This window comes from Phoxinus phoxinus (assembly GCF_949152265.1).
Source record: "Phoxinus phoxinus genome assembly, chromosome: 10".
NCBI lineage: Eukaryota > Metazoa > Chordata > Actinopteri > Cypriniformes > Leuciscidae > Phoxinus > Phoxinus phoxinus.
This window is the reverse complement of record NC_136885.1, coordinates 30,196,797-30,223,136: the sequence shown is the minus strand read 5'-3', so window position 1 is coordinate 30,223,136 and position 26,340 is coordinate 30,196,797. Positions and strand designations below refer to the sequence as shown.

Below are 26,340 nucleotides of genomic sequence, written 5' to 3'. Positions count from 1 at the left end.
GTGTTTAATGGATATGATAATGTTGATATGTTTGGTCTTGGTGGGAAAGAGTTGCTATGCTGCTGTTATGGCCTGCGCCATCTAGAGTTTCATGACAGAACTTCCGGTCTTTTGCCTCACATTGGTCCCAAACACTGATTTTATTTTCATTTCACCTCTTACCCTTTTATTATTTGCCCATTAATCCCTCCACAATAGGTGTATTGTAATGACTTCAGTTAGTTCAGTTAGTTATTGAAGATTCTTCAGCTAGTATCTTTACTGGGTAACTCTGACTTCACAATATGGCACAGTATCCTTTTAGCATTTTTCCTTTTTTTAATGTTTATAATTATTGTATTTATTTATCTTGTATCATTTTCTATAGACAATATCCTCTTTAGCTGTGTACTATTTTTATTACATATTTATGACATCGCATCTTTAAACTAAAATGTTTCATGAATTGAGCTAAGGACTGTTTATCAAACATAAACTAAGAAAGGTATAACCAAAATTCACAGAGAAGATAGCCAGTACTCTTGCTCCATTAGAAATGACGGTGAAAGATATGTGTGAAATCTTGGAGTAATAATTGACTCATCCCTATAAGCTTTGATAAACAGATCAATTCTGCTGTAAAGAATAGTTTTTATCAGCTTAGATTGATTTCTAAGATAAAACCCTTTCTTAGTTTTAAAGATTTGCAGGTCGTCGTCCATGCTTTTATTACGTCAAGACTGGACTACTGCAAGTATATAATTGATTATAAGATTTTATTAATGGTTTTTAAAGCACTGTGCGCATGTCCCCAAAATACATTGCTGACCTTTTAGGATATTACATATCTGGGCCCGTATCCCTAAAGATTCTGAGAATCCTCTCAGAGAGCTCCTAACTTAACCTAAAAATTCCTTGCCAGGAGTTTTAGCTTAGAAGTGATTCCAGAACATTTTCAGTGAACTCTGAGCAAGGAATGGATGGAAAATCCTATCTTAGTGAGGAGGTGTGGTTGACCCCGTTGCTAGGTATGAGTCATCATTTCAAAAGCCGTGATTGGTTGATCCTACAAGTTTGATGAAAATGAACTTTTGGTGATAATGAGCAAAGGATGTACCCTCAAATCAATAAACATAATTATACACTCTAATCTTATGCAGACTGTAATTGTAAATAATATTTCACATTCAAGAAAATATCTGGAAAATGAATAGTAAGCTGTAGGGGTTATAGCCTAACATTAGAATCTAAAATATGTGAAAACTTAAGCTCATTACACCCTGTTCAAATAATGATTTGTGTCTTATTTGCTCATATTAATATCCTAGCTGGCATATTTTGTACTTTCACTCCCATATGGACCCCATTGAAAACAAGATGGCCTATCTCAAGGGGCTGTCCTTAATGAAGTAGAAATTGCAACGTTACAACTCAGTGTGGTCTTAACGAGGGTAACACGGCTCAGCTTTTATCAATGTATGTGATTGCTGGCTGGTCTATTTATGAATAATTCCCTGTCATCCAGTGTTTGGCCATTTTGTGCAGCTGCTTAGGGGAACTCCTAAGCCACTAAAAGTCCTCTTCCCTGCTCTCAGCAGATCTCGCCTTAGGAGCCCTTTTAAGCGCTAGGAATCTTGAGGAATAGCTTTTATATTAACTGGGATTTTCGTGTCACTTTTAGTGGAAATTCTAAGAAAACGTCATGACTCTGAGAATTTTCTTAGAATTTGGCCGCTAGGAGCCACTTTTTGCACAAAAATTCTTTAGGGATACGGGCCCAGGACATTAAGATCAACAAACCAATTTTTGCTGGCTGTCCCTTATTCTAAAAAGAAGTCGAAGGATGACCAAGCTTTATCAGTTGTGGAACAACATCAGTTGTCTTCCCCTTCATATGCGGCAAGCTCCCACAATATAATTTTTTTAAGTCTCAGTTGAAAACTTATCTTTTAGTTAAGGGTAATGTACATTGTAGTAATAACTTATTTTTTTACTTAGTTTTCTTTCTCTCTACACTGATCTCACTATACAGTTGTGCAAGGGGTATGTCTTGGAGTGTGTAGTGATGCCTTCATTTGCTAGGCTCGGTAAATGTTTTTATACATATATGTTTAATTGTTTTTGTTCTAACTGTGAAGCACTTAGGGCAACAACATTGCTATTAAATGTGCTATATAAATAAATAAAAGTAGAAGTTGAAGTATAAAAATGTATTATTGAACTATTAACGGAAGCATAATCACAAAATCATTCACAAATCTGAAATTGTGATCTTTATTTAACAAAAGTATTTATTTAACTGCATTTACATGGTAAACCAATATGGACGTTTCCTGTTGCGTTCTACTATTCTCTTGTCTTTATCTGCATCAGAGGGCGTTTCATTTTCATACAAAACAACAGACTCTACAGCAGGAGTGTTGAGAGGTCCGCCTTCCATGATGGAGATTTGCTTCCGTATCACTGCAGTCTCCTTCCTGACCTTTTCATAGCAGTATCCACACAGAGTATGCTTCAGTTTCATGTTGCCACAATCTGAACACGGCTCAATGTTGTTCTGGGAGAGAAGGAAAAAATAGGATACGTTGTTCTTCATCTAAACGGACACCCGTGGGGTTTATTACAACACAGCGTTACATTGATAGCTCTTTTAATTTGTACCATGCTCTAGTCTAGTGGGAATCATGGAGTTCTTACCTTGACTTTTATCAACTTATGTGGGTCTCGTCTTCTGCAGCGATTTACTTCAATGGTTCGTCTCTTTTTAGGGGCGGCCATCCAAAAGATACTGTCCAAGAAACTGGGCTGAGCGTTTTCATCATCACTGCTGTGATGGGATTGAGGAAGAATCCCGGGACCATTTACTGCCAGAGCTGGACCTGAAGAGAAGGATTATGTGATTGATAGATTAATAAAATAATCAAACTGAGTTACTCAAATTATTTTTAACACATGCTCACACTACCATTTCAAATATACCATACCCTAATATCTGTCCATTTATTATTTATAAAAGGAAGATGTGGGCTTACATTATTACAAAATATATATGTTGAAAAAAAATATTTAAAAAAATTGTACAAATAAACAACCTTAAAACAAAAAAAAAGCTGAAAATGACCTACCCACATTTCACATGAACAGAAATATATTCTTTAATAAAGATGAAGCTTAATTTTAATAAATACGATATATATTAAGACAAAAATATGTATATTTTAAACAGTAATGTTCTGATTAAATAGACTTTTTATCCTATGTAGTATCCTTCCCTTAAAAACACAACAGATGTGCCATGTGTCTCCTTGAGACCTTGATATCAGAGATAATGACATTGAAAATAAACTCTATAGTTGATGTTACAACACACAGGTAAATCAAAGAAAAACAAACTGTTAAATGGTCCTAAGTTAAGCTTCATTGTAATATAAGTGTATGTACAGTGATATGAGTGGAGCAGTGTCACACATGACACGTTCATTACAGTAAATGCACTCACCGAAGCGGTCAAATCCCGCCGCTTGCGATAAACTAAGTTCCAGACGCTGCAGAGAACGACCAACAAACTGAAGTAAACCCGTTAATGACATTGTGTTCGGTATTTTATTTCAGTTAACCCAACATGTACAGACCAAACATCCTCACGGTCACAGCTCAAAAAGATCCACTGCGCCTGCGCGTTGTTCTGCACCCGTGCATTCTGGGATTTGTAGTACAGCGATATAAAAACTCTGCTTCATTCTGAGCGGGTGAGAGCGGACAATGTTCCAAATTTTAAAAAAACGAATACTTATTTTAATTATTAATTATTAGCAAACAAAATGTGACGCCCAAAATTATTTTAAACTCATCTTTAAGCTGCCTACAATACCCACAAATCCCTAAGTTACCCTAGTACCTTTTTCAACCAATCAGATCAGGCAAGCGTGTGTCGTCACTTCCCCAACAGTCACACAGCCATGGCAGACAGAGGCTACAGTTTCTCCCTCACCACTTTCAGGTAATAAACATCATGATTTTATCATATTCAATGCATTAATCATATTAAACGAGTGTGTGTTTTTAGCGAATCGCAAATCTCGAGGTTTATGGAGAGCGTTTTGTCAGTTACATGCGTTAATTCATTATCTGAGCGCTGATGCAGAGTCACTGTGTTTGTGATGGGAGCTTCTTTCATTCATTAGCATCAACGTTCATGCATAGAGTGAACTAAACACAATAATGCTTCCCAGATCAACAAATACAACTCTCTCAGGAGTGTTTAAAGACAGACTAGGGCTCAGTTTTATCTTTGTGATAGAACTTGCTGATTTTACTTTCACTTTCAGTGTATCACTGGATACTGGCTCTGTTATACATTTATATGACCTTTTTAATGCACATAAGTAAGCTTGCGGTTTACAAAAAGCAGTTAAAAGTTATTATAATATAGTACAGCTGAAAACAGAATCATCATGTGTGAAATTTAGTACTATGACATTTCTATGGGATGTAGCATTTTTATATAATATGCAAATCTGCATATTAAAAAAAAATTGTGCCTCGTGCATATTTTGACAAATATCATATTTTGGTAAAGTAACAATACAAAACACAACTTATTTGTGTACATTACATAACAAAGATGAAGTAATTTAGATAAAGCAATGATAAAGACGAGGCTGATTGACTAGGATTAACTTTTTTTCTTTTCCTTTAATCAAAACTAAACTTTATGTAATGTACACAAATAATCTTATTTTTGTGTTTTCAGCCCTTCAGGGAAGTTGGTCCAGATTGAGTATGCTCTGGCAGCTGTAGCAGCTGGTGCTCCTTCAGTTGGCATAAAAGGTAAAACATTTTTTTTCATTATGTGATTATTATCACTTGTCTTCTTAACAGAAAAACACTTTCACTGATTTTCACTTTCATTTCATCCTCGTTTCTCTTTCACAGCCTCAAATGGTGTTGTTCTGGCTACAGAAAAGAAGCAGAAATCTATACTGTACGATGAGCAAAGTGTTCACAAAGTAGAGCCCATAACCAAACACATCGGTATGGTCTACAGTGGCATGGGTCCAGACTACAGGTATGGATTTGGAGTCTGCATGACCTAACGCTTTATAATAATGATTCCTAACATGTAGCACTTGAAACTCAATGAGATTTTTGTTGTAAAAGTTTATAAAGTTGGCATGAAATGGAAGTTGCGATAGTCTTTTCTTCCCTATTGTGACGTATATCGGAGGGAAACAGCTTCTCAAACGAGAAAAAAGTAGGGCGGGACTTGATTATGTCCATGGGGAATTGATTGGATCGTTGTGGTTTTGCTATTGCTGTGATTTCATGCGTCTCACCCTGGCTCCAGTAAACATGTTGTGCACTGATCAAAGATACAATATGTAAAAAAAATTCGCCGCTAGGGGTCGCTGACCTCTTACAATAACAAAGGCGTACGTTGATGACGCAAAATTTCCTGCGTAATTATGGAACTTGTCGTCAAGCCGATGGATCTAATAATGTTTATGGATGAGTGAATACATTTACGTTTTTATCATGACTGTGGTATGAAGCAGGGCGCGATTGCTAATGAGAGACAGATATCAGCGCCACACTCGAGTCCCGCGGGTATAAAGGAATATCACATTTCATTCTACCGAACTGCCCGCAAGTGCAGAAATATTACTCACATAGGTCAGTTTATTAGACGAATTAAGCTTGTGAGGTGACGCATCGCTGTTTCACTTGGTCTACACTATCACACTGAACTTTTTTTGGTGCATTTGAGCATTTTAAGCATTTGAGTGTGTTGAAAGTTATAATATTATTCTGGATATATGAGACTAGCAGTAAGCTAGATCAACATTACAATAACACACAGATCATATTCTAACATTTCATCATGTTGAACTATATAACATTGATTCGTTTTATGTACATTTGCTCACCTGTCTAATAAAGTAACTTACATGTAAGAGCTCTAGTTGTCAAGTCGAAGTTTGTCACAGACGTGAAGCTCTCGGCATCTCGAAAACACCACGCTGATATTTATCCTCGTTTTAGTTCTCCTTTTTTCCCAAAGTCTGCTTGCCATGGTTCATAATGTTTGAACGAAACAACAACAGCGTGCAGCTAGACGTTACGCACTACGCAGTTGTCCACGTCTGTCGCCATGGTTACTATGGCAGTACTATGAGCGGAAACCAGGGGTAACGCGGATATTACGTCATTGACAGGCGACAAGTGAACAGGGATTGCGGGACGGCCAATTATTTAAAATTGGAATTTCTCTGAAAATTAAAAATCTTTGGGAACTTTTGGGATATTGTAAGTACACAACTGCAGGAAATATATCACACTGTGCAAGTGATTTTTGGATATTTTATTACAAAATTCTCACATATTGTACCTTTAATCATTTATGAAAAATGCTGCAATATTCCATAAAAAAGCAAGAATTGTTCTTTTTGATTTCATGGTGACTTTAATCATATCTGCAGGGTTATGGTGCGAAGGGCACGAAAGCTGGCTCAGCAGTACTTCCTGGTCTATCAGGAGCCGATTCCTACAGGCCAGCTTGTTCAGAGGGTGGCCTCTGTTATGCAGGAGTACACACAATCAGGGTATGCGTGATACATCTCCACTGTTACAATTATTCTGGAACTTGCACTTCAAACAATTGTTTTGCAGTGTTGTAAAACAATATTTTGAGAAGATGCTTGACGTGCATGTACCAAAGTGACAGTGATATAACATGCAGCTTTTTTGTTTCGACACAGAGGAGTTCGGCCTTTTGGGGTGTCACTCCTGATTGCTGGCTGGGATGAAGACCGCCCATACCTTTTCCAGTCTGACCCCTCAGTATGCTATTCACTTTGGCGTTATAATTATATTTATTGTATTACTGCAATCTAGTTTAAACTGAAATAAAGGATCTGTTAAAAATGTAAGCTCTTTATTATTTACTGTATTCACAAAATAAGATGGACTTTGATCTGTTTAAGGGAGCATACTTTGCATGGAAAGCCACAGCGATGGGGAAGAACTATGTCAATGGGAAAACATTCCTTGAAAAAAGGTATAAAATGTACACGCATGGTCCAAGTCTAAGAGCTTTTTAGTCTTTCTAAACACACAGCCTCTCATTTGCTTCATTTTCCTATTTCAGATACAACGAGGATCTGGAACTGGAAGATGCGATTCACACTGCTATTCTGACTCTTAAGGTAATAATTGACAACCCAGCTATGTCTGTCCGCTGTGTCCTCCGGTCATTTTTATTTTTCTCTAAAATGCTAGATAATGTTCTGGCATTAGACTAAAACTTACTGACTTTACTCACAGAGGGCATAACTCCCTCCAAAAAATATATTTTTTGTGCCTTTTTTAGTTTTTAACCATGTCCTTAAAAATTCAAAAAAATGTACTTATAATTTCCTTGTTATGTTATTATTGCCGAATAATGGATTCAATATGTTTTGGGAGCTGATAACTGTATTCCTCATTTATTTGAGCTGATGAACCTCACTTTTCTCTTTAACGTAATTTTTTTTGGACCAGTAACCCCATATTAGGTAAAGAATTTTAAAGGACCTGTTTAGATTTTACCAGAAAAGGTTTTAGAATTTTTATCATATGTTAATGATAAAAATCTTGGAATGTTAAAAAATTTATTATTAATTTGCTGTATTTTTTCAGCTTGCTTGGTTTTTGTTTTATTGTGTAAATGTCACTCTTGTGTTTTTGTAAGAAAGCCAGAGATGCTGAAATGGCATTAAATAAAACTATACTGATACTGACTGAAACGGCACCTTTCACGAAGCATGACGTTTTACTTGCCAATGCTCTGAAATGTCAAACATCAAAGTTATCTATGACTACTTTTGTTACAGGAAAGCTTTGAAGGTCAAATGACAGAAGACAACATTGAGGTGGGAATCTGCAATGAAGCAGGATTTAGGCGACTGACCCCAGCGGAGGTGAAAGACTATCTGGCTGCCATTGTTTAAAATCACTTTTACAAGTTGTTGTAGATTTAGCACTGATTATCTTGTCTTCATCAGTTAAACTTCATTAGTACTTACTTGTTAGTTTGAGCAATCTAAAGCATGAAAATAAGTGAAAGTTGTATTGTTTATATTTTGCTTTCTTTGTCATGGAAGGAAAAAAATAAACAAGTCTTTTGAAATCCTGTTGTCTGTTTTCATTTGTACTACTGGGGAATGTTCTAGATTTGTGCAAAAGGCAAAAACAACAACAACAACTATATGTAACCGAAGATATTTTTTATTTTAATTTTAATCTGAAATAAAAGTTGGAATATGTATATGGCGCCAAATATCTGATTACTGTGCTCAAATGTCTCTAATAAACAAGCTTACGACGGGGTTTGGCCTGCGTAAGCCAATCAGAATCTTGAGCCGCGCGTCACTTATGGCGCGCCAAAAATGAGCCGGTACACCTTCCTAACAGTATTCCTACGCAAAATCGTATTACTTGCACAGATAAAACCCTCACATGTTTTGTCATCGAAATGTCAAGCAATTTCTCTCCTATAATTTCTTCATATCCATTTGAATAACACGTTATATTTGAAACAAGAGATTTGGTTGGGCGGTCATTCGCATCAACAGCCCTAGTTTCTGTCTCGCCAGCACATTCGTATTTGCGCTGTGTCATTCGACTGTAGTGACGTTTGTGGCGCCAGAAATCAAGGAGGAACGGAGTGCTTTTTCAAAATAATGTGTTCTACTTCAAAGCATTTGGCGTATTAAAATCTCGACAAACACCGCTTAAACTGAGGTTGACAGTGAATGGTCTGGGGGTCTTTTAAGGCTCGTTAAAAATGGTGATGTTACGCAGTAACGGTGAAATGGACTCGAGCTCGGAGTTTCTATCGCTGAACCCGCCTCAGAGAAAGTCCGCGCGGCTAAAAAAGGCCCATGATGACAGTTTAACGAGCGCAGAGGACAGTCCGGCCAATGTGAGTTAATAACTCTTCTTTACTAGTACAAATATGTCAGTAATTTGTTTGTTTACCTACAGTATTTTCCTTGCTCTATCAAAACAAAGTTGGCGGTTAAATTGAGCGCGAGACGCTTGAATGAACTGCATGAGCGCGCGACTGGTTAACAGTTCCAAAACAAAAACAGATGAGTTGATTATCAATGTTACCTCAGATATACACCGGTAATGATTTACATGGTGCAGGAGGATAAATGGTAAAAAGGTAAATGGGTAGTAGACAAGTCAAAATCAGAATTCCGTTTTATTTGCCAATGAAGTTTTACCGCAATGAAAAATATCCATCCACAGCTTAACGTTACACTGCACAATAACGTTATATAGCTAAACTTGAATCACCTGCAACCATTTTAATCACCTGCAAATAGTTAATTTATAACGTTATGTGGTGTGACACGTTTGAAAATTACAAATATTTAATCTAATCATGATATTTGAGCTCCTGTCAGTATGTTAGTTGACATAAATACTTAAAAAAAATAGTTATATATAGAGAATAGCTTGTCATTCTACTGGACACTGCTATGATACATTGAATATATTTATTTTAGGGTTTTTTGTCTGTAAAGGAGGAAAACGGCATGAGAGGCAGAACTCAAAGAGGAAGACATGTAGTCTTTGCTGATATGAATGGGCAAAACAACAAATCTCCTCCAAAATCCCCACCAAAAGATGAGAAAAGTGGGAGGAATTTAAGGTGTGTGTGTGTGTATGTTATGGTTTTATTTCTGATTCTCTAATTGTTTAATCAAACAATCTTCTGACATACTGTACTTGATACACTACTTGTTAACTTGTATATTGTTTTATTTATTCATTAATTCATAGGAAATCTCCAAGATTTCAGGCAGATGGGGAGCGATCGGCAGATGAGCACACAGGTGGGAACGTCAGAGTATTTGATAAACGCCAGACAGCAGTTCTGTTGGTTTGCTGCTTGCTAAATATGAATCCATTACTTTCTTCAGATGAAGTGGAATCAACTCCTACTTCTCGAAGCCTGCGTGCTCAAATTCAAAGGCGAGAAGAAGACAGTGCTGTGAGGCGTAGCTCAAGAATCACAAGATATAAGCTTGTCGCCAGGAACCAGTCGGTCCTCTATGACAGGCTCATCACAAAGTATGCACTTATATAGAAAACACAGTTATATTTCTGTTTATAAGGACAGTGACTAATTTAAATCACATTTTATGATTTTTCAATTTTGATGATCAGAAGTCTAACATGTGGTAGATTCACACAAACCAGTTTCACATTGGACCTTTATATTCAGACTCAGATGTGCCACTGGCTTTGTGTGTGGATTTTTCTGTGGTTCTTGGTTCTCATTGGCTGTTTTCATTTCATCCGTTTTAGCACTGCAGAGGCTGTGCTTCAGAAGATGGATGACATGCAGAAGATGCGTCGGAGATTGAGGAGCAGAGACAGTGAGGAGGAGGTGCGTCATCATGATCTTCATCACTGACGACTCCTGTAGTTCTGTGATCAGCCAGGACTTAACTCACTGTTTTTGTGTTTCTTTTTAGAATTTGATAATTTACTCTGGAACAAAGAGGAAGAGGGTCACAAAACCTTCAGTCAGAGGACAAGAGGAGAGTTCAGACAACCAGGAGAATGGTGATGATTGTAGATCAGGAATTCATTAATCCTGCTTTATTTATAGTCTCATCCTGAATTAGTGTTTACTGCACCTTTATATAGCAGATGTTTTGGGCCAATGGTGAATCTTAAGCCCCACAACAAAAACATTTGCGTTAGCTCCAAAATTTATTTGAACACTCATTACCACACATTTCAAAAAAAGATAAGAAAAATGTTATACACCGGTTTATTAGGTTTCAAATTATAAAACGATATATATATTGCTCTAGTCTAAATGAAGATGCGTACAACAACAATTTGTTTTTAATTTTTGTTTTTAACAAATGAAGCTGGTTCTAACACACTGGTGTAACAGGTTCATGAGACTTTAATAAGTCTAATCACTGTTTATTTGGCATGTGATCAAGGTACAAGTGTTTGGTGTAATAATGGTAGTATAATTAACAGCATATGTACCACAAAATATAGTTTTTTTGTTTAGCATGTTGGTTGGCCTGAACCTGTATGTATTTCCCAGAATACAGTGATCAAGAGGAGGATGGAGAAGGTGAGGAAGAGGAAGAAGAAAATGATGAGGGAGATGATGACGAGGATGAAGATGAAGAAGAGAACGGAAAGCGTTATGAGTTCCGACAAAGAAAAGCTATTGTGCGTTACCAGGCGCCTCTTGAAGGTTTGTGTAATAGTTCATTAAAGAGACCATGCACTGACTATACAGATCAGATATACACATCCCTGATTTAAATGTGCTTAAATAATCTTTTTCTATGCCTATTAGTATTTTCCTTATTACTTTTTTTTATTTTTTATTGCAGAGCCAAAAAAGCAGAGCATCTTTTTTAAACGTCACTCCACGCCAGTTAGACGAAGATATCCATTTAGTTCCTCAAGTCCCAGGAGTTTGTACAACAACAGGAGGGGCACCAGGTCAGTACTAGTCCTCAATTTCTCTTCAAATTCTTTTTCAACATAATCAGTTTGTCTTGGCTTGACAGGGTCTTGATTCGTATTTGAAAGTGCGCTATGTTTGACACACCCTGTCTTAAAAAAACGAGACAGATGTGAGCAAGATGCTGAAGGAACAGCAACCAAAGGGCAATTACCAAAGACATTGTGGTAATAAAACAACAATTGAAAAATAGTGCAGACAGAACTCGCTTCATCACCCAACATCCCATCTCAAGTAGTCGAGTATTAGAGTCTTATCAAAATGCACACCCCTTTGCACTGTCCATGTTGTAATTTCAGTGCCACTCATCTTTGTGTTTCTCGTGCTGTAGTTCAGGCAGGAGTGAGAATGATGGGTAAGCCAAACATGCATTCAGCCTCATTAGATCTGCTTGTGGAAAATTAAGGGGATTTCAAAGTGAAGACAACAAATGGCACTTAACAATTATACGTCACGCTAATATAATAATTACAAATATGTTTTGTGCACATTTAAATGAGTTTGTTTTGGAAAGAGGTGTTAGGGTATAGGAGGTGGTGGAGTATTTTATGAAAGTTTAGATTTCATTGATGTGAATTGTTTATGATAGTCTAAAATACAATCTTTCTGTTCTTTTGTCTTCATCTTAGGAGAAGACATGCCATCCACAGTAGTGACTCCACATCATCGTCATCATCATCTGATGAAGAGAAATTTGAAAGACGGAGAAGTAAGAGTCGTAGCAGGTCAATAAACAGGTAAAGAGCTCTCGCTGAAAGCTTTTATTTTAGAGGTGCTATGCTTAAGATATCTGGGTTCAAAGTCTTGACCAATCAAACGGTTCTGAAATACAACACCTGCACTTGTGCACACAATAAAGAAGCTATATCTGTTCTTGCTCTGTAAGAGTTGTTTCTTAGATATTATTATTGATTTTGTAGACTTTAAATATTTTAAAGCAATTATTAAACTAAACGTTTAATCACATTTTGCTTGTAGATGCCTCCCTATGAATTTACGGAAGGAGGATTTGTTGGGAATCCATAAGGACAGGATTAAAATTGGAGCAAGTCTCGCAGACGTTGACCCAATGCAAATTGATCAAACGGTATGTGCTTACCGTTTGAATTAAACTACAAAAATGGTAAAGACCTTTATATGACTGTTGAGTTTCCATGTGCAGGTGCGCTTTGACAGCATTGGGGGTTTGGGGAAACACATCTCTGCATTGAAGGAGATGGTTGTGTTTCCTTTACTCTACCCTGAAGTCTTTGAGAAGTTCAAGATTCAGCCTCCAAGGTTTGAAAAGTGATATTGACAAATGTTCACATTTAAATGCCTATTTGGATGACTAACCAACAGATTGCAAAAATGAGAGGTAATGCTGAATATCACCTTTGGCAGAACGCATGTTGAATGACTGATATTTTTCCAGAGGCTGTCTGTTCTACGGCCCTCCTGGCACAGGAAAGACTCTGGTTGCTCGAGCCCTGGCAAATGAGTGCAGTCAAGGCGAGAAGAAGGTGTCGTTCTTCATGAGGAAAGGGGCAGACTGCCTCAGCAAATGGGTGGGCGAGTCTGAGAGACAGCTCCGCCTCCTGTTTGACCAGGTTTCCCCACATTTCATTTCAAAAATGGTCATTCATTGATGCCTAATTTTGTCTCTGCGTGATTTAAAGGAACTTTGCCATTTATTTGCCAGGCATATCAGATGCGTCCATCAATTATTTTTTTTGATGAAATTGATGGCATCGCACCTGTTCGGTCAAGCCGGCAAGACCAGATACACAGGTGTGTGTGTGTGTGTGTATATTTATTTTTTATAGGCGCTTTTTTCTGTTATTTTGTAAATGTTGAATAGTTTGTTTTTGTTGTCTAAAGCTCCATCGTGTCCACCCTGTTGGCTCTCATGGACGGGCTGGACAGCCGTGGCGAGGTGGTTGTTATTGGAGCCACTAACCGTCTGGACTCCATAGATCCTGCGCTCAGACGTCCCGGGCGATTCGACAGAGAGTTTCTCTTCAGCCTACCAGACAGAGAGGTGAGAGTTTGGAATAACTTATTCAGTGTTTATTTTTGACTGCAGTGAATGTTTTGTTTAGGGTAACCCACAAGACGTTGTTGATTCTTTGTAGGCTCGCAAAGATATTTTAAAGATCCATACCAGGCAGTGGGTCCCGAAGCTGTCTGATGCGTTTCTTGAAGAGTTGGCTGACAAGTGTGTTGGTAAGAGCATGTTCTACCATGTTAAACCTCCTGATGAGTGCATCTAAAATAATAGCTTACCTTTGTCTCAGCTTGCTCAGTGCTAAAACAGATGCTGGAGCTTTCCAGCACCCCCAGGACCTGGGTATTGCTGTGTTTGGGTTTTGGGTAGCAGTGTTAATGTTCTGCTGTTCTAGTACTCTCACTCTTTTAGTACTTTAAATTCTGGCATTTAGTGAGACCTCAGACTGTCTCGTCCTGTCCAAGTGGGCAGTCCACGATCATCCTTGATTTCTATACCTATAAAATCTATATATATAGTAGTCAAACTCAAAACTATGGCTCGCTGTGCCCCTAGGTTACTGTGGTGCAGACATCAAAGCCGTGTGCGCAGAAGCAGCTCTGTGCGCCCTGCGCAGGTGCTACCCCCAGATCTATGCTTCCTCCCAGAAGCTCCTGCTGGATGTGGAGTCCATCAGCGTGAGTGGCCGGGACTTCCTCTCAGCCATGAGGAAGATCGTTCCGGCTTCACAGAGGGCGGTGGCATCTCCAGCTAAAGCACTCACCTCTGTTATTGAACCCCTGCTGAGCTCTACCCTCAATAGCGCCATGGAGATGCTGCAGAAACTCTTTCCTCATGTAGAGCAGGGCCTCAAGAAGAAAAGAGATGCTGGTAAAGATAGCTTGCTATTTTTATCTCCCTTCTACATCGCTATAAGAACACCTTAGTATTTGCATTACACTGTAGAACTCAAACCATAAAACGCATTATATCATGACACATGCCACTCACCTTTCTTTTCAGAAATTGTAAGTGTAGTTTGTATTTGGAATTCTTAATCATGCCATCAATGCAAGTAAATATTTTTTATTTTAGGAGGTGTGTCTGACATCTTAGAGGATCTACTGCAGAGTGAAGATGAGGGGTCCTCCGTGTGCTCTAGTAATAAAGGCCAGAAGAACACTGGGCCTGCTCCATCTGCTCTTCATCTGAACAGGTTAGAAATGCAGAAAACTGACTAGTTTCAAATATTTCTTGTGCTTCCCCATATGAAAAAAAAAAACAAGCCTGATGTTTTATAGTAGTAAATAATTTCCTGATAACCAGTTTAAGGGAGAAACGTGAGTCAAATGAAGTCTGTCATGTACACAATTTCCCTTTTCTTGACTGAACTGTTTATACGTGGTTTCATCCACTGTATACAGATATAAGTTCCCAGGAAAGCCTTATGAGATAAAAGATATTGCCATAAAGCTGTGTAGTTACAGATTTGTTTTAAAACAGGATGCAAAAAACAGATCCAGTTTTTCCTCAACAACAGTTAAAAAAAAAAAAAAAAAATACCTATGCAGAATAAAACATACATTGTGTAAAATAGTTACATTTTAATTAGATTATTATTCTAATAATAATAACTATATTTATTATTGCTGTCGGTTTGCCATCTTGGAATATTTCATTGTAATGCCTTTTAGGATTTCCCTTAAAAAAAGATAGTTTCTTAGAAGGGGACTTTGTGTTGCTACTTAGTTTTTGGAAGACTCTTTATGTTAGGAGCATGCCTATGATGCCTTATTATACTGTCTTGGGAGGTCACTCACTAAGTATTTTGAACAGAGCTGCAGACCCCAAAATATGTTTAGTTACTACGTTTTCACTAGTCATCAGTGAAATTCCATAGTATTCAGCCTATGGTATAGTTGAAGTCATTTTGACCTGCTTTATTTCTTTCATTACCTGTATTACAGGAATGCCCTGCAGCAGCCCACCTCATTCAGACCCAGACTGCTACTCTGTGGGACATCAGGTTCTGGTCAGACTTCACACTTGGCTCCTGCTATTCTTCACACCCTGGAGAAGTTCACTGTTTATACACTCGATGTTGCTGTGTTGTATGGGGTCAGTTCAGCCACCGCAGAGGAGGCTTGTGCCCAGGTGAACACACTGAATTTATACAAAAGGTTAAGATACCCCGATAAACTTGTTTTATTAAATGACTATCGACCTGTATTATACATCAGGTTTTCTGTGAGGCGAGGAGAACCACTCCCAGTATTCTGTATATTCCACACATCCAGCGCTGGTGGGACACCGTGAGCTCCACTTTGAAAGCCACATTCATCAGTCTCCTGCAGGACATCCCTTCATTCTGCCCCTGCCTCCTCCTCGCCACATGCAGCTTTCCTCACCAAACCCTCTATCCTGAGGTACCACATGAACTGTATAAACCAGTATTGGGGCTTGTTTGGCCTAACGACTAAATTAAATATCATTTGTGATGCATTTTATCTTCTGTAATGTTACTGTATGACATTGTTTTATTTGTTTACCTGTTTAAAGGTGCAGGACCTTTTCCATGTTGAGTATGGTGAGGTGTTCAATGTTCCGCTTCCTTCTCGGGAGGAGAGGCTCAGATTTTTTGAGGATCTTATTTTAAATCAAGCTGCTAAAGCCCCAGCATCTAAGAGAGAAGCAGGTGAGATTTTTTTGTGGTGTTTTTCACATTCTTAGTGGAGTGTTTTCATGCACACCTGTGATAACTCACCTTCTCCTTCTCAGTCCTCCAGGCTCTAGAGGTGTTACCGGTGGCCCCTCCGCCGCCTCCCCGCCAGCTGTCTAAGCAGGAGATGCAGAAGCTAGAAGAGCAGGAAGAGAACACGCTCAGGGAACTCCGCCTCTTCCTGCGAGATGTCACCAACCGACTGGCTCAGGACAAACGCTTCAAGGCTTTTACAAAGCCTGTGGACATCGAGGAGGTAAGAAAGTTTTCACTCCCACAGTTCTTTTGAATCAACTCTCTCTAGCTGTTGATATATTGCAGAACCAGTGTTGTCCTCACTGAAGTCATGTGGTTTTCATTGGGAAAGGTTCCTGATTACACTACAGTCATCAAAAAGCCCATGGACTTGTCCACAGTTCTCTCCCAAATTGATCTGCACAAGTATGAAACCGTGGCGGCTTACCTGCATGATGTGGATCTGATTTGGCAGAACGCCCTCGAGTACAATCCAGACAGAGACCCCTCAGGTAGGCTGGGAATTGTAATGGTAATATATTTTGTATGTATATATGTGTGTGGTTTATCTACCGAACATTGGTGACAACCACTGAATAGTATGTAGGTTGAACACAGTTTACATTCAGCTTGGCTCAATAAATGTGTGGTCAAGGGATTGTCAGCTTTGGCTTTTTCTTCAAAACCATATCTAATTAAATTTCATAATAATGATTCTCCAAGTGTGTTTTGCAAATTTGCATGACATTTTTGTGTGATTTCTGTAGCATGCAATATCTATGATGTTTGTGTTTGTGATAGATCGGCAAATCAGACACCGTGCCTGTGCTCTCAAGGACACTGTACATGCCATAATCAGAGATGAATTAGATGAGGACTTTGAGAAGACCTGTCTCGAGATCAGAGAGTCTCGCATCAAACGAGGTTTCAGTGATTTTTTGTGTGGGATCATATTTGGATTGGAGTGAGACTGTAGCATCACTTACATTTTTATAATATTGAATTTTTAGGCTCCACCTCATCACGGTTCACTCCTGCCTACTACCACGTGCTGCCAAAGATGTCCGCTACAGGCGAGCAGAAGATGAGTGATCCAGCACCCAGTAAAGATGCTACACCTGTGCCAACACCAGCAGGGATTGCATCACGTCAAACAGGCATTAATACAGGTGACTGACAGTGCTGTGATTCCTGACGACAGTGCTGTAGAGTCTCTTATTACTCTCATCTAGAGCTGCACAATTGATCTGGTTAAATAAAATAAAAACTTTTTTTCTTTTTTTTTTTGGTTAAATAGAGATATTCTTTTATGATTCTGAATGAAAGCAGGCGTCTATCAGCAGATTCCTAATATATCCACTGATAGCCACTGCTTTCAAATGCTCCTGTGTGTATCTGTAAGCGCTCTGTGAATTTTTCCTCTGTGAGGTGTTTAAGAATCCGTTCAACAATGCTAAAAATACTAGGGGGAGATGCTGGTATCATCACATTTTTTTAAATTTCACTTTTGACAACACTAACCACGATAGAGACAATAGTCCAAAATCTCTACCGACAAATACTGACAAATTTCTACCAGTTAATCGTGTCTACTGGTATATAGCCCACCCCAATATGACAACTGCTCTCTCTGGGTCAGCGGCAGCACCAACGCAGATTCGAATGTTTACTGTGAATGTACGTGTTAAAAGTTGATAAATAATATACATGTTAAAATACTTGAATGCTACATGTCTTATTGTAATACATTTTAAAGTGAAATATTAACTATAAAGTAATGACATGCAGCCTCCTAGTATGTTTCAAATAAATAATAAAAACATTGCCTAGTAATTAATTTAAAGAGCCCGTAATAAAGACCAAGAATGTGGTTTTGTCTTTCTTGTCAATTGTTTGATTTATTAATAAAAAAATTAGCAGTGGCTTATGCTTTAAATATTTTACCAGTACTTTTGACATCAAGTTAGATTGGTAGGCTTTCTTCTATGCAGGCTACAGGTGAAATATTTTGTGTATTCACAGCTTCACAGATGAAAAAGAAGAGGAAAAGCCGATGGAAGAACGGCATCATCCGCAGAAAGAAGTATTGCTCACACTTGAACTCTAAAGACAACCCTAACACAGCAGAATCAGGGGATGGAGAGGAGGATGAAGAAGAGTATGATGTAAAACTGGCTGAGAGTGAAGATCCAGAGAAGATGAAAGATGTTGAATGTGAGTCAATGGAGGCTGATGAGTGTGCTCGTGCAGAAGGACCCACAGAATCCGGCGAGGTAGTGCAGAATAACATCTCTGAGAGATGGGACATTGACAATACAACCTCTGCAGTGGATGAGGTTGTGAGTGTTGAGACCGTCCAGAGTAATGTCACAGATGTGCAAAATGATGTCCAAGCATCAGAGAACACTGAACCTGAGAGGACAGAGCCAATTGCAGAGGACAGCAGTGGAGTGGGTTAGTAAATCACAAAACCATTTAGCATTTACTAACAGTTGTGTTTGTATGAAGCATGAAGCAGTAATTGAGTTTGCATGGGTTTTTCAGAGTTCAGACTGAGGCGGATGACAAGAGGTTTTAAGAACCAGGCCGAACAGCAGAGTCTCATCAGTGTGGATGCTGCCATGAAGATCCTGGAGCAGAAGACCCTGCCTCTTATCGTGGACCACAACAAACTGAAAGTACGCCACATATCTTTATCTAACTGCAGAAAACATTACAAGAAGTGTAATCGATGACCTTGTAATGTGCATGTTAACTCGACTTTTTACATTGGAATGGTGTTTTTAGACTGTTTTGTTTTCGTTCCCGATTCAGGAACTTTTACAGAGGGTTGTGGACATGACAGAGGGATATGAGGTCAATCAACTGGAGAAACTTTATGCTCTGTTGTGCCAGAGCATTTATAGACACAGGAAGGATTATGACAAGACTACACTTACACAGGTATGTTTTGATCATTCAGTCTTATTAATTTACTATTCTGTTGTGCAGTAGATTGAAACTATCTAGTTGAGTCATAAAAAAAAAATAAAAATTAAAAGCCTTTTTACTTTATATGCCTAATTAATGTGTATTTTCTTTTCTTTTCCAGGAGATGTCAAGAGAAGTTGAGGAGTTTTCTTAATAAACAAACAATATATTTCTTACAAGTTACTGGTCTATAAATTATATTTTGCTAATTCTTTTGTTCCTGACTTTGTCTTGTGCATTTTGAGTGCATATTAAAGTCTTTATCACAAGTCTCATTGTCTCGCTTTGGTTTTCACACCTAACATGACTTTATAATGGGACAAATATATGATCTACAATTTTCATAAAGTAATGCTAGTAGTTGGGTGTTATAATCACGTGTGGTTTCTGCTCTTCTGGTTCTGATCAAATCTAAATCATGCTAATAGAAAACAGGGGGGAAATTCCATTTGTTTCTACGAAGAGGTCACGTGACCGCACGTTTACTCTGATTGGACGGTTTGGAGGTTGTACGTTTCTATAGTCAGTACTCGGGTTTCTTAGTTTATAGAGAGGTTTAAAGTCTACAAGTATGTGCAATTGGATCCTATTAAGTCGTTTGTGGGTGTCTTGACTCAATTAACGTGCAAACGTGTTGTTTAATCGCCGATTTTACGTGACGGCGAGGAGTCGCCTGGCGATGATGTCACGACGTATAACACTGACAGCGGTGACGCCTGATGATCATTAAAAACTGCCATTAAAATGAGCGCAGATGATTATTGTGTTTACTGAGAGAGCAATAAAACATCCGCGCAGCGTGCCCGGCAAAACAATAGAGGAGCTGAGGCATCAGGGAGAGAAGCATCCGATCAGCGTGGCATCTGTCCGGTCCATCCAGGGTTTTCCCCCTCTACCCGCGGCGGGTCTCGGTCCGCCTCGCCTCCGCTCTTCCTGCAGCCGAGCCGAAGGATACTCGCACCCAGAGCCGCGATCTCACACTAAACCCCGCGGCCGGTGAGTTCCAGTACATCCCTGAAGCTCCCTCACTAACAAAATATAATGGTGTTATCTTGTTTTTATACTTTGTAACATGGTAATACCATAGTAATTTTAATAACCTTGGGGTACCAGGCATATACAATGAATCATGATAGGAGTTCTGATATTTGGAAACACCATAGTACTTTGATATATACTATGGTGCTGAAATTATTGTAACATTGTACATAAAGGCAATTTGGTAAACATGCTACCATGGAAATGTGGACTTGTACCTTGATATGGTACTGCCACAGTGTTTGCAAGGGAACACACACTCTAAACACACAATTTTGTCATGCTCAGTGATGATGCCTGCCATACTGGTGAGTGGTGACTAAAGGTTAAATAGATTTGAACAATGGTTATTCAACTTAGTACATTTTTTGAATACTGTTACTAATGCATCAACTCATGTTAATATATACAACTTTTAATGTTAACAATGTATTGTAACCAAAATGACTGTCATAATCTAAGCCCTGTCTGTGAAACCAGACCTTAATGTAAGATACATATTTAGCAAAAAAAGAGAGAAAGATATCTGACAGCTTTAGCTACAGCTACATTGTCTGCAGTGGCACTAAATCTACAGGGCTATAGATAAATAAATCAAATGTTAGATAACAGTTCACATTTAATGATATTTTATCTAGTGTTAACATACTTATTGTAAAGTGCTACCTAGATTATGCAGTGTTGGATTAGCATTTAATCTAAAATAATTAGAATAGTGAGATGCAGCAGAAGATACAACACGTGTGCAGTAATTCGATCTAGTGTGTAAATGAACGCATCATTGAATGTTGATAATGCTGTCAACTGTCCTGTGTTTACATTATAACCAGTGTCTTGTGTATGTTTTTGTTTCTCTGTATCTTTCAGGATGCTGAGCTTAAATTTTGGAATGGGACTAACATTTAGCATATAAATTCAACCTCCTGGAGGTTCTGGCTAGCTTATATTTTTCACACTCACAAGCACAATGTCGAGCAGAAGGAAGTCCACGACCCCCTGCATGGTGCTTCCGTCAGATGTTGTAGAGCAAGATCCAGATATGGAGGCCCTGGAAGGGAATGAAGGAGCCGAGAGTATGGCAGACGGTCCTACAGAGGGAGCAGTGGTTCCCATGGAAACAGAGACAGGTGAAGTTCACTTCTCAAGGCAGTTTTTTATGTCCTTTCAGAAAAGCGTTCTGTCCATACCAAGCACACATAATTTTTCTGTTCATATTGAAAGCTCAAATGCTACAAAATCAAAACCTTAGTGATGGTTAATATACAACTATGTTGAGTGTGATTTTGGACCAATGAGCTTACACTGTGGGTGGGGCTACCTATCACAAACCAACAAAAAATATAAAGCAACCTCCTGTTGCACATCGCTGTTGACGGTCACAGGTTAGGATAAAAAAATAACTTACTTTAACAAGTTAAAGTGCTGTTCTACTTATCTGCTAAGCGTCTGTTCCTGTCATGCACTTACACAAATACTGATTCTAATCAAAATGATCCTTTCACTGTCCTTACAGAATATGAGGGGAGCCATTTCTCGAGCGAGGACTGTCGTTCTTCAGGAAAACGCTCAGGTCAAACGTCACTAGAGCAGCCCGTTTCTGATCTGACCACTGAAGGTGGTTTTGTGCAGACCGAGATGGAGGATAGTGATGACCCCTCAGTTACTGGCATCCCTATCAGCAAAACTCCCATAATGAAAATGAAAAGCAAGTCTGAACCCAAGAGAATAGCTATGTCTCTAAAAGGCACAAGTGAAAGCGAGACACTGGCTGAAAGTGAGATGGAACTGGAGCCACTGGAAGCATCAATGATGGGCTCCTCCATGGCAGCAGAACACATGAGCCCATTGCTCACAGAGTCCATAAAGCCCAGCGTTCTTGTCAATATTTCAAACCCTGTGGTAGCAGATCAGAAGAAGCTGGTTATGAACTCTGCAACGGTTCTTCCGGCCGGCTTGGCCCAGGTGCTTTCTGCCTTGCAGGCCCAGCAGAACGCTCAAGCTCAACTTCTAATTCCAGTAAGCAGTATTCCCACATATAATGCTGCCATGGACTCCAATGCAGTCCTGATCAACACTTACAAGAAGTTCCCCTACCCGTCGGTGTCTGAGATCATGGGACTTGCAGCCCAGACCAAGTTCAGCGAGGAGCAGATAAAGATCTGGTTTTCAGCTCAGCGTTTGAAGCATGGTGTTAGCTGGACCCCAGAAGAGGTTGAGGAAGCCAGGAGAAAGCAATTTAATGGCACAGTCCACACAGTTCCCCAGACCATCACAGTCATCCCAGCCCATCATCTTTCTGCCACTAATGGCCTGCAGTCTATTCTTCAAACCTGCCAGATTGTGGGGCAACCAGGTCTGGTTCTGACACAGGTTGGCACGGCCAACAGCCTACCAGTGACCACCCCGATAACGCTGACAGTAGCGGGAATGCCCAATCAAAGCCAGACCAAGATCACAACCAATCAAATAAGCCCAGGTCTCAGTGAAACTAAGAGAGCTACTACGGTTCAGCCCCCATCACTGACCCCTCAGGAGAACTCTGCACTCAGTGCCGATCACTTTGGCATGCGGCCTAAGAAATCCAAGGAGCAGCTGGCTGAACTGAAAGCAAGCTATCTGAAGAATCAGTTTGCTTCTGATGCTGAGATAGCTAGGCTAATGAAGTTGACCAACCTCACTAAAGGTGAGATTAAAAAGTGGTTCAGTGACACCCGATACAACCAGCGCAATTCTAAGAACAGCCACACCATCCTCCCGAACGACAATCCCAGGGGTAGTAGTAGTGCCACCATTGTTATCGACTCCAGTGACGAAACGCCACAGTCTCCAACACCATCACCTGTCAAAGAGGAGAAGACGCGTGCCAAGACCTGGAACCCCTTCCCAGATTTTACCCTGCAGAAGTTTAAAGAAAAGACACCGGAGCAGTTGGTGGTTCTAGAGGAAAGCTTTCAGAAATGTGACACACCAACTGATGAAGAGCTCAGCCGACTAAGAGCCGAGACAAAGCTTACCAGACGAGAGATTGACGCCTGGTTCACAGAAAAGAGAAAAGCCCCTGTGCCCGATTGCTCAGAGTCAAAAGCAGATGGTGAATCTTCCCAGAAGAAGGGGAGCCAAACTCCACCCGGTGGGAAGAGGATAAGCAAAGAGAAGGTTACAAAAAAAACTCCAGAGCAGCTTCATGTTCTAAAAACTGCGTTTGTTCGGACCCAGTGGCCCTCGGCAGAAGAATACGACCAGCTGGCTGAGGAAAGCAGACTGCCTCGCTCCTACATCGTCAACTGGTTTGGCGATACACGCTACGCCTGGAAGAACGGTAACTTGAAGTGGTATTTTTACTATCAAAGTGGAAATGTGGGAGGAACAAATGGCAACAAAAACAGAAAACGGAGGATTCGGAATCGCGGTTGGGGGAGAACCCGCAATAGAAAAGCAAAGAAGCCCACAGAATCGGAGAAGAACTTACCCATCAGGTTTAAGTCCGGACGAGATATTCTGAAGGAATATTATTTGAAGCACAAGTTTCTGAACGAACAGGACTTGGATGAGCTTGTCGCCAAGTCTAACATGAGCTACGAGCAGGTGAGAGAGTGGTTCGCTGAGATTCGTCGGAAGGAGGAAATGGGTACCAACCCATTTGAAGATAAAACGGGAAATGAGGAACAAGATGAGGAAGAGGATGAGTCACTGGGTGAAAATGAGACGGCAATTGAGGAGCAAGGACCTTCTGCCTTGGGAGATGAAGAAGGTGACGATGATGACGACACTGATGACAGCGATTCCTGGGAGCCTCCACAGAGCGTTCGAAAAACATTATCCATGTCTGAGGGTCCGTGATCTGTCTGAATTGGCTTTATTCTGAGCAATGGCCCTTGGTGGAAAACCATGACTGTGTTGGGTCTCGACCACATGCCCTCTACCACTGCACCAGTTCTGCTTATATTGTACATAGTTTCAATTAAGGTTTGACAAGTTCTTTCTAGCATAAACATTGAGAAGAATATTTTTGTTTTTTTTGGTCAGAATGTTTGGTTTCACTCCAAACTTGAGAAATCATGCACATGAACAGGGTTTTTTCCTCTGTGGCTCTGAAAGGCAAGCGATAACTCAAGAGCCCTTGAATAATCTTGACAATGTCATGCATACAATCTCAACTTATGCCTACCAGAATTGGTTATGCACCTTAACCCTTGTACATGCAAAGACATCCTAGGCCTCTCTGTTGGGGCTTTTCTCACTTGCAGTTATTTGGAGAATTCTTAGTGCCAAAGGTATAGTATTGAATGTTATGGTTCCCTTTACAATGAACACAGTAGCTTATTGAGGGAATATGCATGAATACTTTGTGTCAGATGGACACAAGAGGCACTTTGTCAACCACCGTGATATACGGTGTTTAAAACGCAACCAGCCACCTTATTTTATGTTGGGCAAGACCAAACATTTCAAATCGAATTTCAAAATTCAGTGACGCATAAGTGTTTTTTGTCTCATTCCCAGTTTTATCATCCATATACTGACAGTAGATATCTGATATACAGCACACTACATCCCAATGCGACGTTGTAGATGTTCCTGTAGTCCATCTGACTTCAAAATATAACTAATACTTATCTCGTGGGAAAATATTTTATGAAAATGTCAGTGGTTGTAATAAACAGGAGATGTTTTGCAGCTTTTCAACTGGACAGTTTTAATGTATTTTCTTACATTTTCATGGGGAACTCCTGTTTTTGGCTGTCATTTGCGGTTTATTCATTTTAAAGTGAAACCTCCCTCAGATTTCTCCCCTGTTGGGCTATCAGAGATGTTCATAAGCCTGCAGACAAAGGGGACTTTCATTTGCTTGACAAATTTTAAATGATCATGTTAAGACCTTAATGTGTATTTGCCCTAATCATGAAGTGTTATGTTTTCCATTTCTATGACTTTGCAGAATTTCTTGCTTTTTTGAGGAAAATGTGTTTTTGTTTTCTATTAATACCTTGCTTTAATAGTACTAAATGAAACTGAACTGTTGATGAATAATGACCATGAGGGTGTAATTTGAGTTAGCTTTTTTTAATATTTCTGCATGAAAGCAGCACTGTTACTGGTCCTGTTTAAAATCGCATCCCCGCGTAAGACATTCACCATCTTCATTATATCTGCATGTATCCGACATTTAGGATGGGGGGAAAAAGTGTTCAGTTTGTACATATACCTTTATGCTCATCTAGTAGTTTTAAAGCCTTTTTATTAGTTTGTATTTATAGTGATAAATTTCACCTCTACATGAGTGGGTTGCTTCTGGTAATCATTCAAATAATTATTTTGTGATTTGAGATCTCTCAGATTTTAAGAGTTCTATGTTGTATTTTTGTTTTTACGTCCTGGATTTCTTTCATTTTCTGGTGAACATTTAATTGACTTGCTTGCAACCCTCATTTTCCTGTGAATACTGTTGTGTATTATAGACAAGAGGTCAAATGTGCCTCCGTGAACATGGTGAGTACTGTTTGAACAAAATAGCACATTTAAACTTAGGGAAATGTGTCCTCTCTCCACTGTTAACAACTGATCCTTTCATGTTTTTTAGAGTTTGAGAAGCTTACTGGGATCTTGCTTTGAATGCGTATTAGTGCAGAATCAAACCACAGATGTATGTCGTGCTTCCTTTCAGCGGTCACTAATAATACGTTTAATAACGACACTGTTTCTTAAATGGTTATCATATTAGGCAGTCTGTTACTAGGCTCTGTAAAACACAGATTTTTACACAAATACTAATAATAGAGATCTGGAACCATCATGGATTGTGATTTTGAAACTCATGACGAGCCTTAAAATCTGTAGATGCCGCTGTGGTGGCAAAAAGCTTTATTTCCAAGAGCCATAGGCCTTGTGCAATGCTTTTAATTTAATTGAACCGGTTTAATAGGCTTTTGCTTGATTTAGACTAAATATATATTTTCTACTTGTTTGAGGACAACACAATAAATTTGGATGAAAAAAATGCTCTCTGCTTTTCATTTTCTCCTCAATGTTGATCTTTTCCATAAGTTGCTCCAATGGCATCATATTCTGGGAGAACAATATGGCACATATTTTAGCCTA

At 39.2% G+C, this 26,340-nt stretch overlaps 4 protein-coding genes across 7 annotated transcripts; 3 read left to right on the top strand and 1 right to left on the bottom strand.

Annotated features, from left to right (window-relative positions):
* Positions 1 to 1,752: 1,752 nt before the first annotated feature.
* Positions 1,753 to 3,676, bottom strand: mrpl32 (mitochondrial ribosomal protein L32). Its single transcript, XM_079626615.1, has 3 exons — positions 3,479 to 3,676; positions 2,677 to 2,858; positions 1,753 to 2,536 (listed from the first exon to the last, which is right to left on the bottom strand). The coding sequence occupies exons 1-3, from the start codon at positions 3,567 to 3,569 to the stop codon at positions 2,285 to 2,287; spliced, it is 525 nt and encodes a 174-aa protein (XP_079482741.1). The 5' UTR covers positions 3,570 to 3,676; the 3' UTR covers positions 1,753 to 2,284.
* Positions 3,677 to 3,854: 178 nt separating this feature from the next.
* Positions 3,855 to 8,149, top strand: psma2a (proteasome 20S subunit alpha 2a). Its single transcript, XM_079626595.1, has 8 exons — positions 3,855 to 3,979; positions 4,733 to 4,809; positions 4,915 to 5,047; positions 6,459 to 6,581; positions 6,738 to 6,819; positions 6,963 to 7,036; positions 7,127 to 7,184; positions 7,851 to 8,149. Exons 1-8 carry the CDS (start codon positions 3,939 to 3,941, stop codon positions 7,965 to 7,967), a joined length of 705 nt encoding a protein of 234 aa, XP_079482721.1. The 5' UTR covers positions 3,855 to 3,938; the 3' UTR covers positions 7,968 to 8,149.
* A 421-nt stretch (positions 8,150 to 8,570) lies between these two features.
* atad2 (ATPase family AAA domain containing 2) lies at positions 8,571 to 19,382 on the top strand. 4 transcript variants are annotated; one of them, XM_079624688.1, is made up of 29 exons: positions 8,571 to 8,941; positions 9,552 to 9,679; positions 9,811 to 9,863; positions 9,951 to 10,101; positions 10,339 to 10,420; positions 10,509 to 10,599; positions 11,102 to 11,257; positions 11,400 to 11,511; positions 11,865 to 11,888; positions 12,163 to 12,270; positions 12,512 to 12,620; positions 12,696 to 12,811; positions 12,948 to 13,122; positions 13,215 to 13,303; positions 13,394 to 13,553; positions 13,648 to 13,738; positions 14,076 to 14,390; positions 14,595 to 14,715; positions 15,467 to 15,653; positions 15,740 to 15,925; positions 16,059 to 16,194; positions 16,278 to 16,474; positions 16,586 to 16,745; positions 17,035 to 17,157; positions 17,244 to 17,402; positions 18,256 to 18,687; positions 18,778 to 18,911; positions 19,048 to 19,176; positions 19,325 to 19,382. In XM_079624688.1, the coding sequence occupies exons 1-29, from the start codon at positions 8,804 to 8,806 to the stop codon at positions 19,355 to 19,357; spliced, it is 4,095 nt and encodes a 1,364-aa protein (XP_079480814.1). In that variant the 5' UTR covers positions 8,571 to 8,803; the 3' UTR covers positions 19,358 to 19,382. The 4 variants fall into 4 exon arrangements, with proteins under 4 accessions (XP_079480814.1, XP_079480813.1, XP_079480816.1 ...); XM_079624687.1 differs by having other exon boundaries at positions 8,614 to 8,941; positions 9,534 to 9,679; XM_079624690.1 differs by lacking the exon at positions 11,865 to 11,888 and having other exon boundaries at positions 8,614 to 8,941.
* Positions 19,383 to 19,687: 305 nt separating this feature from the next.
* On the top strand, positions 19,688 to 26,232 carry zhx1 (zinc fingers and homeoboxes 1). The gene is made up of 3 exons (XM_079625790.1): positions 19,688 to 20,199; positions 21,109 to 21,368; positions 21,755 to 26,232. The coding sequence occupies exons 2-3, from the start codon at positions 21,209 to 21,211 to the stop codon at positions 24,079 to 24,081; spliced, it is 2,487 nt and encodes an 828-aa protein (XP_079481916.1). The 5' UTR covers positions 19,688 to 20,199; positions 21,109 to 21,208; the 3' UTR covers positions 24,082 to 26,232.
* Positions 26,233 to 26,340: the final 108 nt, after the last annotated feature.